General features: G+C 44.9%; 1 protein-coding gene across 1 annotated transcript in view; it reads left to right on the forward strand.

Annotated features, from left to right (window-relative positions):
- Positions 1–235: 235 nt before the first annotated feature.
- Positions 236–12,423, forward strand: part of cyb5r4 (cytochrome b5 reductase 4) — an 80,884-nt gene continuing 68,696 nt past the window's right edge. The window contains exons 1-7 of the mRNA XM_084308805.1: positions 236–508; positions 3,733–3,886; positions 8,026–8,126; positions 9,760–9,844; positions 10,999–11,037; positions 11,912–12,140; positions 12,236–12,293. Of these exons, the coding sequence (XP_084164931.1) occupies positions 425–508; positions 3,733–3,886; positions 8,026–8,126; positions 9,760–9,844; positions 10,999–11,037; positions 11,912–12,140; positions 12,236–12,293 (750 nt within the window). The 5' untranslated portion in view covers positions 236–424. The remainder of the gene's footprint in view (positions 509–3,732; positions 3,887–8,025; positions 8,127–9,759; positions 9,845–10,998; positions 11,038–11,911; positions 12,141–12,235; positions 12,294–12,423) is intronic.

The following is a 12,423-nucleotide window of genomic DNA, read 5'->3' on the forward strand; positions in this document are numbered from 1 at the left end:
GTTAACCTTTTTCTCACAAATAGGAAGTTGGATAAACTGCTTGTGTTTTTACCTGTTGTCAACGATTTTGCGAAGCCACTGCTGCAAACTGTACACCGGGGAGGCGTCTGTCACTTGGTCGCCTCTTGATGACGCTTGTTGTTGACCTCATCGTCATACTATGCGACATTGGTTGTAGTTTATTCAGCGACGAAACTCCACCGGGCACGTTAGCTAACAACTTACAAACCAACTGTCGAGTAGCTACTTCTTAGATTCTGTATCATATATAGTGTGTTATTTCTATATACGCGTAACGGTACCCGATGATAAACCGTTTATTATTGCTGTTAGCTAGCTAGCTGAAATAGCTGTTCCTTTTTAACTGGACACATTGGTCAAAATAGGATTTGTCCGAAACTGGGGCTGCTTCCGAAGACTGGAGATGCTGAACGTCCCGGCCCAAGCCTTCCCTGCAGCCGGCTCGCAGCAGCGGGTCGCCCCGGCCGGTCAGTCCGGGAGGAACAAGGTAATAACCCGTCAAATGAAATCACCTGAGCAGGGCGAGCCAGGGCGTAAAAAGACTTGCTCCTAGGAATACCAGCCTATGTGTTTTAGCTCGCTATAAATACAGTTTCTTCCCCCTAAAATGTATATACTCTCTTTTTTAGACTATTTTTGTATCATAAACAGTACTGTATTTGTAAATCTGGTATGTCATAACATAAATGTCTAGATGTAGCAGTACTGTCTATCTGTATGTATGTCATGTATCTGTCATATGTATGTTATGATGAATTGATGAAAAGTACCTGGCGGAAAAAAACCTAATCTACGAATTCCAATCTGGCTTCAGAACGTCCCACTCCACTGACACATGCCTCCTCTATTTGAACGACCACATCAAACAAGAGGTGGACGCTGGCAAATACTGCGGCATGGTCATGCTGGACCTACAAAAGGCCTTCGACACTGTCAATCACTCCATTCTAATGGACAAGCTAAAAGCAATTGGTTTTGATAGCCTATCAGTGAGCTGGATGCAATCCTACCTGGAGGGGAGAGAACAGATGGTAGAGGTAAACGGTACTCTATCCCCCCCCTCACAGTGAGCTGTGGTGTTCCACAAGGAAGCATACTAGGACCGCTACTCTTCCTAATTTATGCAAATGACATGTCGTCAGCCTGTGACTGCAACTTGTTCCTGTTTGCGGACGACTCAGCCCTGCTGGTCTCTGACAAGAACAAATTGCAGGTTGAAAAAACCCTCAGCACGGAACTAGGCAAAATCTGCATATGGCTCGCTGATAACAAACTATCATTACACATGGGCAAAACAGAGTCCATTCTCTTCGGTTCAAATAACAAACTCAGCAAGACCGACGGCTTCTCAGTTACAGTGGGTGACAATATTGTCACAAGGAAAGACGAAATTACCTACCTGGGTTCCATCCTAGAGGCAAATCTTTCCTGTGACAAAATGGCATCCAATGTAATAAAAAAAGTCAACCAACGAACTAGATTCTTGTACCGGATCTCCTCTCTGGTAAACAAGAATACCCTGAAGACTCTGGCAGGAGCACTCATTCAAGGGTACTATGACTATGCGTGCACCTCATGGTACCAAAGCACCTCAAAGGCGCTTAAAACAAAATTACAAACATCACAAAACAAACTGGTCAGACTACTACTTGACCTGAACCCCAGAACCCACCTCACCCCTGCCCACTTTGCCAACCTAGGATGGCTTAGAGTAGACGACAGAGTACAGCAACTTGCAATGGGCCTGGTCTACAAGATACACTATACGACCGGGGTGCCCATGTACATGTCAAAATACTTCCCAAAGGTCAGTGAATACCACAACCACGACACCAGAGGAAGCTCAACAAATCATGTTAAACCCAGATTAGGCTCAAACAAGGGACTAAACACGTTTCGCAATTATGCCACAACAATGTGGAACGCCCTACCCAAAGCTGTAAAGGAATGTGAATCCCTGCCCACATTCAAAACCGCCCTTAAAGAGCACCTACGGGAGGCTGCAATTCGAAACTGGCCACCGTAAATGCCCAAAACCCCCACCACCTCCTAATAGACAGTCTCCTCCCCACCGCATGTATATATTCCCTCCCCGCCGTATGTATATTTCCCTCCCACCCACCCACCCCCTCCTAATGTACAGTCCCCTCCCCATCATATGTATATACTCTGTCAGGATCTAGGGGTAACAGTACTGTATATTTGAATACCGCCTATGTCACAAATGTATCAGTACTAAATACCTATATGTCCCTATGCCATAAATGTCATGTATGTTGTGTATGTCATAAATGTCTATATGAATTGAAAATGGGGGACCCTGATGGAAACAAGACAAACGTCTTTCTCAGGTCTGCATCCCCTTAACAATTGTATGTATTGAGCCGTACTGTATTGTACCCATTCTGCAATCTGTTAAATAAAGTTTTCATTCATTCATTGAAAATGGGGGACCCTGATGTAAACAAGACGAAAGTCTTTCTCTGGTCTGCATCCCCTTAACAATTGTGTGTATTGAGCTGTACTGTACTGTACCCATTCTGCAATCTGTTAATAAAAATGTCAATCAATCAATGTGTTTTAGCTCGCTATCGCTAATACTACTAGTAATAGTAATACTTATTATGATATTCATCATCAAAGTTCCACGCCTACTGGAAGGATTCGTGCTTCTGCTGTAATTTCCTGTCCAAAGTGTGAAACATTTGTGGCGATGATACAACAGCATTTCTCAACCATCTCAGCTGGAACACTGATACTGACGCTGATGAGGGCAATGGAGTGACCGCTCTAAAGATGCACGACTACAGTATGTCAACAATGACCACTGTTGGTCATTTGGGATAATGATTATTACTAATTTAAAGAGATAATGCCATAAACAGCTGAACCATTGTATACAGAGAGAGCCATACAGCACTGCAGGGGTAATGGTGTCACTGCAAGCTTTGGGGAAGCAACACTTCCTCAATCCAGCCAATTTAAATGGTCAAATGGACTGCATTCATAATATAGCACTTTTATCCAAAGCGATTTACAACTTGTGCTTCACATTCACCCGTTCACTCACACATTCACACACCGACGGCGGAGGCAACCGTGCGAGGTGCCAACCTGCTCATCGGGAGCAATTAGGGGTTAAGTGTCTTGCTCAAGGAGACTTTGACACGCTGCCCGGGAGGAGCGGGAATCGAACCAGGAATCTTCAAACGACCACTCTACCTCCCGGGCCGCTGTCGCTCCCCTACATTAATCGAGCCTGTGGCCGTGATAGTATGTTATTAGTATAAATAGTGATGCACCGATGTGAAAATTGTGGCCGATACCGATAACCGATATTAATATTGCTGTTCTGGCCGATACCGATATTTACCGATGTCGATATCTCTGTATAGAAAACACTTTTTTATGATAATCAAATAAAGAGCTATTTTCCAAAACGCATACTTTTTTTTTACTTTTGTAACTTATTTTCAGAAATGACTGATACTTTGAAACTATTTAAGGCCAAAACATGTAAAAAGAAAAAGAAAATATATATATATATTTTTTTTTTAATATCGGCCCTATCTTGATATCGGACCGATACCGATGTGTAAAAAAACGGCCATATCGGCGGCCGATATATCGTGCATCACTAAGTATAAACATGATGTCTGTGATTATAACGTGATGCCTGCATCATTAAGTCACGTGTCATGATGTGTTCAGGTGGCCTTGAAGCCGGGTCACAGTCTGATGGACTGGATCCGCTTCGCCAAGAGCGGACGAGACCTCACGGGCCTGAGAGGCCGCCTGACTGAGGTGACCGAGGAGGACCTGAGGAAGCACAACACGCGAGACGACTGCTGGACCTGCATACGAGGTGACACGGCAGCCGGCAGGTCAAGTCAATAATAATAAGTCAAGTCAATAATAATAAACTTTATTTGTATAGCACCTTTCATACAAAGATTGCAGCTCAAAGTGCTTCACAACAGAAAAAGACGGGCATAAAACGAGCACATAAAGTGCAAACATATAAAATCACAGTTTTTCCACAATAGGATCTAACATCCCAATAAGTCACCTTGTTTATGGTTTGATTCTATGGCAATAATAAAAAGAGTAGAATAGACAGTAGTGCAAATACTGCGGTGCAATAAAAATTTTCTGAATTACTGTTCAACAGTTTAAAACCGTCTTTACCTTCCCCGTTTGATATCCACCGTTTAAAACCTGACAGTTTTCCTTCCTGTTTGATACCCACTTGTAGGCCTGCCCCCAGCCCCCTGTTCACAGGTTACCCCGATCTAAGATCTGGCTTTCCACTTGGTTACCAGCCGTGTAAGAGGACTCCAACTGAAACTAAACACAGCAACCCAACAATAATAATATAATTCACACATAAATTCTTCAGAATCCACCCCATGACATGTAACACAAAGTGGTTAGGGGTAAAAGGGCCTAGGTGGAAGGGGCACAGCAAACAAAACCCACAGCAAACAAATGAAAGTGTTCCACTGTAAACCAAAGATTAATAAATAAAGTTTATAGAAATTAAATGAAACAACTCAATCAATGGCCTATACTTTAACTACACAGTCCCCCCATATTAGACATGGCCCACAGATGAAAAAAAAACTATTTAAAATGGCACAAGTTAAGGGTGGGAACAGTGATAGCACAATATTGGACTTAATTGTTGCACTTCTCCCTGTGGTCTGAAGAAGAAAGAAAGAAAACAAAATGTGGATCACCCAAAGAACATTGGACAGCATGGAGGAGAGGAAAAAGGCAAAGGACCACCTCAACAATGCCAGGACGAGAGCAGCCAAGGAGAAGCACACAAAGGAATACAACAGGATACATAAAGAAATAAAGAAAAAGGTCAGGGCGGACAAGAGATGCTACTATGAAGAGCTTGCTACACAAGCAGAAGAAGCAGCGGGACAGAGAAACATGAGAGAGGTATACAACATCACCAGGAAGCTCTCGGGGAGAAGGATGAAATCAGAGAAGCCCATAAAAGACAAGGCAGGAAACACACTATCCACAAAGGAAGAACAAACAAGGAGATGGGTAGAACATTTCACAGAGCTGCTCAACAGAGCACCAGCAAGCATCCCAGCAGATATACAAGCAGCAACAGACACACTCCCACTGAAAATGATCCCCCCAACGAAAGAAGAAACTAGGAAAGCAATATCACAATTGAGAGATGGGAAAGCAGCAGGACCAGACACCATTCCGAGTGAAGCATTCAAGACCGACATCATTACAAGCATCAAAGCACTCCATCCCCTCATGAGGAAAATTTGGCAAGAAGAAAGGATACCCAAAGATTGGAAAGAAGGCTACATAGTGAAGATACCAAAGAAAGGGGACCTTGCACTATGCAAGAACTACCGGGGGATCACGCTACTTTCAACTGCCAGCAAAGTCTTCAACCGGATAATTCTAGATAGGATGAAGACTGCCGTTGACATGCTCCTCAGAGACCATCAAGCAGGATTCCGGAAAGAAAGGTCATGCATAGACCAGATCGCCACACTGAGGATCATCATCGAACAGTCCCTGGAATGGAACAGCTCCTTATACATCAACTTCATCGATTTCGAACAGGCCTTTGACAGTCTAGATAGGAACAGTCTGTGGCACCTGATGGAGCACTATGGAATCCCACCGAAGTACATCAACATCATCAGAGGATCATATGACGAAATGACAAGTAGGGTACTGCACAGAGGGGAGCCCTCAAACCCGTTCGAGATAAAGACCGGAGTGAGACAAGGCTGCCTGCTGTCACCCTTCTTGTTCCTGCTGGCCATTGATTGGACCATGAAGAAGACAACAGAAGGAGCCAGAAACGGCATCCAGTGGACACTGATGCACCAGCTTGAAGACCTCGATTTTGCAGATGACCTAGCTCTCTTATCACACAGTCACCAGCAAATGCAACAAAAGACCAACAAACTAAAGGAAACAGCCTCAACTCTAGGAATGAAGATCAATAGGGTAAAAACCAAGATTATGAAGATCAACACAAAGTGCCAGCAAAACATTGAACTAGAGGGAGAGGCCATCGAAGAAACTAACTCCTTTACCTACCTTGGGAGCATAGTAGATACAGCGGGTGGCACAGAAGAAGACATCAGAGTGCGAATCGGAAAAGCAAGAACGGCATACAACCTACTTGGTCGAGTATGGAGGTCTCGCGAAATAAAAACCAACACAAAGCTGAGGATCTTTAACTCCAATGTTAAATCAGTCCTCCTGTATGGCGCCGAGACCTGGAAGACAACTGTAGGGCTGAATCAGAAAGTACAGTCCTTCATAAATTCCTGCCTCCGCCGCATTCTAAGAGTGAGATGGCCAAATGTCATTACAAATCTGGACCTGTGGGAGCGCACAAAACAACTACCCCCGCCAGAAGAAATAAAGAAGAGAAAGTGGATGTGGATAGGCCATACCCTGAGAAAGGAAGACACAAACATCACCCGGCAAGCCCTACGATGGAACCCACCTGGAAAGAGGAAACGCGGCAGGCCTCGAAACACCTGGCGCCGTTCTTGGGAAGGGGAAATGAAAGAGGCTGGACTGGGATGGCACAACATCGTTCGGGAGGCCAAAAACCGCGCAACATGGAAAGAAATTGTCAGTGGCCTATGCTCCGCAGGGAGTGCAAAGGCTTAAGTCAAGTAAGTCAAGTCTCTGTGGTATATCTGTGGTAGGATATACAAGAAAATGCATTTAATGAACATCGTAGTCACCAATGCTCTAAATCGACCCGTGGACACTTACTTACTTATCCCCATTACGCCGGCTGGCACATAGGGCAGCAACAAAGTTTCTCCACTTGCATCTGTCTTTGGCCATCTTCTCTATGGTCCCCCAGCTCTGGTGGTGTTGCTGGAGCTCCTTCTCTATAGTCCTACGCCATGTCGTTTTAGGCCTCCCTTTCTTTTATTCGCCTTCTGGGGTCCAGTGTAATGTGACTCTTGGGATCGCGTTGATGTCCTCATTCTGAGGACATGGCCAATCCAGGTCCACCTTCGTTTATTAATTATACAGTGCATGTCATCTTGTTGGGTAATGTTGAGGAGGTTATTGTTGCCGTGGACACTGTACCTCATTTCAATGTCCCCTGTAGAAATATGAAAAGAAAAAAAATTTGATCTACTTTTTCTCCCCATTTCTCTATTTATTCTCCCTTCCCCAATTTCGTATCGTCCAATTCTACCCTCCCCTGTCTCGAACGTTGTTAGGCCATGCCTCCCACAAGCCGGCTGCAATGTGGACGAAGCCTTGCATCACGTGTCCCCTCCGGTACACGAGGAGGCAGCCGTCGCATCTTTTCACCTGCACAGCACGATCTCTCAGCGGCGAGGGTCTGCGTGGGAGGGACGCGTGCTTACGAAACCAAGCTGCATTCCCAATCCGTGACGAGCTGTGTCTTTGCCCATTTCCACGCCAAACAGCCGTCAAACTACGTGGCGCTCTAAGACAACATGTTAGAGACCATTAGAGCGGAGGGGTCTTGAGGGCGTGTAGTTAGAGACCATTAGAGTGGAGGTAGGAGGGAGCCATTCCCCTCGCTGGACCTTGAAAGATGGGGTAACGTGGGCTGACTTTGGTAGATTGGAGCTCAGGCGGGCCGCTGCGTTCTGTACGACTCTACATGAGTCGAAGACATGGGCTTTGCTCTTGCCCTTCCTTCTCTCACATCATCAAGTATTTGGAATACATTGTTTTGACTGTTATATTCATGGTTTTAGTCTCTGCTGGTATCACGTTCTGCCAGCAGGGGGCCCTGACATCCTAGTCTGGTTAAGTCTGCATTGTGTGTTTTTTGATTCAATGAAATGGTTACCATTGTAGCCAAGCAGGGCGACCCCCCCCCCCTCTGTTCTTAGGGGTCAGGAACCAAAAAGGGTGTGAACTTATTGTGTTCTTGCTGCCGGTTTGGTATTTAATCATGATGTTTGGCTTTGGTTTTACTCGTCCTGTTCTTCATATTCTCAGGTATGGTTTACAATGTTAGCCCCTATATGGACTACCACCCTGGGGGAGAGGAGGAACTGATGAAAGCAGCTGGGATAGACGGTACGGACCTGTTTGACCAGGTAGGCTCATCTCATCTGATCTGATCTCATTTGATCTCAGTTCATCTCATCTGATCTCTCATCTGATCTCAGTTCATCTGATCTCAGCTCAGCTCAGCTCACCCTGGCAGGACTGGTTGGCTGCTGTCTGTTGCTGTTATGCAACTGAACAGGACTTAATTCACAATACTGGGTTCACAATCAGAAATTATCACAAGGATACCTACCTACCTACCTACCTACCTACCTACCTACCTACCTACCTACCTACCTACCTACCTACCTACCTACCTACCTACCTACCTACCTACCTACCTACCTACCTACCTACCTACCTAGTATTTCAGAATCAGAAAGGTCTTTATTGTCAAGTAGTTTTATACATGCAATGAATTTGATTTGGTCGTTTGGTGCGACATTAACGGACAGACAATTACGGTAGAATAAAATAAAAGGTAGATTAATATAAAAATGGAATATAAACTAAATTAAAATAGAAATAAAATAGAATAGAATTATAAAATAAAATAGGCCATGGCTGTACAATTGTGCATGATGTGATCAAGTACTACTGTATATACACAAATTATAATAAAAATAACTATTTGACTATATATATTTTACATTATTACCCCTGACCATTTCCCTCAGCGTACCTTACTTTATTCGATTTCAGATAACTTGCTTTGTTTACCTTTTTTTAAAAATGCAAAAGAAATGTAATGAACCATAGAATTAGATAGAAGAAACCTACCACAAATTATCTCCTGGTTGTGCTAACAAATTGGTAGCTCTAAGGAAAATAATAATAACAATAACAATAATAGAATAGAACACTCCCTTTTCTCCTCATTTTCTTCTACATAGCACTGGTGTCACCTCTCTCTGTCTCTATCTCCCTATATCTCTATATCACTATCTCTCGCTGTCCATCTATCTATCTATCTATCTATCTATCTATCTATCTATCTATCTATCTATCTATCTATCTATCTATCTATCTATCTATCTATCTATCTATCTATCTATCTATCTATCTATCTATCTATCTATCTATCTATCTATCTATCTATCTATCTATCTCTCTCTCTCTCTCTCTCTCTCTCTCTCTCTCTATCTCTCGCTCTCTCTCTTTCTCTCGCTCTCTCTCTCTCTTTCTCCCTCTCTCTATCTCTCACTCTATCTCTTACTCTCAGTCTCTCAATCTCCCTCTCTCTCTCTCTCTCTCTCACTCACTCACTCGTTGATCTGAAGCAGTTGTCCTGCTTTGACTCTCCTTTCATTGTATAGGTTTCATATGTTATATAATCCAATCATGTCATCATGGCAACAGACAAAAGGTTTTGATATTCTCAGGACAGTCTTCCTGGTATCATTAGATGTATAATTAAGAAATAATGGATGTGTGCTGATATTACCGGAGGGACAAACTGCAGGAAAGCCGTGTGTGTGTGTGTGTGTGTGTGTGTGTGTGTGTGTGTGTGTGTGTGTGTGTGTGTGTGTGTGTGTGTGTGTGTGTGTGTGTGTGTGTGTGTGTGTGTGTGTGTGTGTGTGTGTGTGTGTGTGTGTGTGTGTGTGTGTGTGTGTGTGTGTGTGTGTGTGTGTGTGTGTGTGTGTGTGTGATATACTGTAATTATGTAATGTTTCTGCTCAGGTGCATCGCTGGGTGAACTATGAGTCCATGTTGAAGGAGTGCTTGGTGGGTAGAATGGCAGTTAGGACCATTACAGCTGTCAGAGGTACACACACACACACACACACACACACACACACACACACTGACACACAACTGACCAAATACTATTTTGTGCAGAATATTCTTCCTATAAAAATTTCTGAATAAGGGGCGTCGTCTTATTTTTGGGGCTCTACACTTTTAAATATCATTATACATTCACAAAAAAAAAACAGATCACACCAAACGAGTACGAGCTCTGTGCATGTGGGGCTGCGTCCTTCACTCTAAGATTTAGGCAATGGGTCATTGACGTCATTCTGTCTTACCATGGCGCTAAGCCCATCAAACAACTGTCACGCAGCCAAGGAGTATGATGTTACAGAGTGTGACGTTAGAAGATGGCGAGTCCAAAAATACTGCCTTAAAACAGTCTGCGGTCTCCACAAAGTGGCCACTTCCAGAAGATTGAAAGAAATCATTTTCTTTATAAAAACAAGATTTGGTCCAGGTCTTTCGCCAGGATTGAGCTGCGTCTCAGCTAGGGGGTGGTCCAAAGGGGGGCTGTGCCCACCATCCAGGAGGCAAAGAAATGTGCAATACATTTTTTTTTTTTTTTTTTTTTATCTATTTTTTCTCCCCCTTTTTTCCGTATTTATCTCCCATCCCAATTTAGTCGTTATGCCAATTCCCTTCCTGGTCGTTGCACGCTTCCCCCCCCCCCCACTTGCCGGCCTAGGGAGGGTTGAAGACTATCACATGTCTCCTCCGATACATGTGGAGTCAGCCAGCCGCTTCTTTTCACCTGACAGCGAGGACTCTCACCGGGGGAGTGTAACGCGTGGGAGGATCACACTACCGCCCCTAGATCCCTTCCCTGCTGAGCAGGCGCCCCGACCGACCTGTAGGAGTCGCTGTTTACAACGACCAGGATACATACCCCACCGGCTTCCCACCCGCTAACACTGCCAATTGTGTTAGTAGGGACGACTGACCAAGCCGGAGGTACCGCTGACAGCTGGATTCGAACCCAGTGTCTCTGCGGTGGTAGGCGAGCGCTTAGTCCGCTGCTCTACCCAGCGGTTATCCTAACCAAACAACCACCCCCCACACACACACACACACGCACACAGCACCCATACTCAATATTTCAATTGAACACTTCCCTTCCTCTTTTCCAGGGAACACTTAGCTGAATGTGTGCCTTTGTTTTCACAGCTCTGCATCTGAAGAAGGACAACAGCACTAGGCTCAATGGTATTTTCTTTTCTCATAATTTTATAATCAGCTCAAATTTCTTTGCTTATATTTATGTCTTTCTAGTATTACCCTGCCCATACCTGTACCCCCCCCCCCCCCCCCCATGTTGCTATGACGCCTGCATTTCCCCAAGGGGATCAATAAAGGAATATCCTATCTTATCTTATTGATATGAGAAATATATCAACAAAAACATAATAATTTGGTGTCTTATCACTGCATCTTGTTCAATTCAATTCAAACCTTTATTTGTTCTCGAAAGGACAATTGAGGTCACCCTGATTTTCAATGTCGTCGAGACTTTACAGGCATTTCAATGCATACATTTAATTGAATGTAATAATAATACATATGAACTATCTATATAGCACTTTTCACACAGAGTGCCCCACAGCAAGTAGTAAACTCAGTCACAGTAGAACAGTAATAGCTCTCCCAGTGTTTCACCCACTCTTACCACTGCACAGAAACTAGGCGTTTTCTTTTGAAAGTGGGCACCGGTGGTTACAGGCAGCCACATTGGAAGACAGAGAATTCCGAGCAATGGCTCGGGAGGTAGAGCAGTCGTCTGGTAATCCGGAGGTTCCCGGTTCGATTCCCGGGCATCATGTCGAAGTGTCCTTGAGCAAGACACTTAACCCCCTAACTGCTCCCGATGAGCAGGTCGGCACCTCGCATGCATCGCCTCTGCCGTCGGTGTGTGAATGTGTGAGTGAACGGGTCAAATGTGAGGAACAAATTGTAAAGCGCTTTGGATAAAAGCTGTTATATATATTGACCATTTACCATTTTATTTTATCTTATCTTATCTTATACACTCATAGCAAGCTGTGTGAGTATTATTCCCAGTCACATCCATCTCTCCTCTTAGGTCTCTCTCTTCCTCCACCCACTGGGCTGGCTCCTCCTCCACCCACCGGCCTGGCCCCTCCTCCACCCACCGGCCTGGCCCCTCCTCCACCCACGGGCCTGGTCCCTCCTGCACCCCCCGGCCTGGCCCCTCCTGCACCCCCCGGCCTGGCCCCTCCTCCACCCCCATCGTTCCTGCAGCCCTCAGCAACCCCCGCTGCTCCTCCTCCACCCAAAGACGGCCGGCCCAGGTATTACACTCGGACAAACCGCATGTTTGAGACCAGTGCAGATAATCACACCGGCGGTACCGCTGCCTTCCCTTCACGCTGTTCGGTTCTTTCAGGTTCGACTGGTTCCAGACCGACGTGACCGTCAACCTGGTCGTTTACACCAAGAGGAAGGTAACCGCTGCTTCTTCACCGTCACTACACTAATGCACCAACCCAGGCCCACCCAGATCAACGCCTGCCCTCCTAATCCAGATTAAATCACCTGTTTCACTTTAGTAGGATTTGGGAACTATTTTCCTGC

This window comes from Notolepis coatsorum, assembly GCF_963971535.1.
Source record: "Notolepis coatsorum genome assembly, chromosome: 2".
NCBI lineage: Eukaryota > Metazoa > Chordata > Actinopteri > Aulopiformes > Paralepididae > Notolepis > Notolepis coatsorum.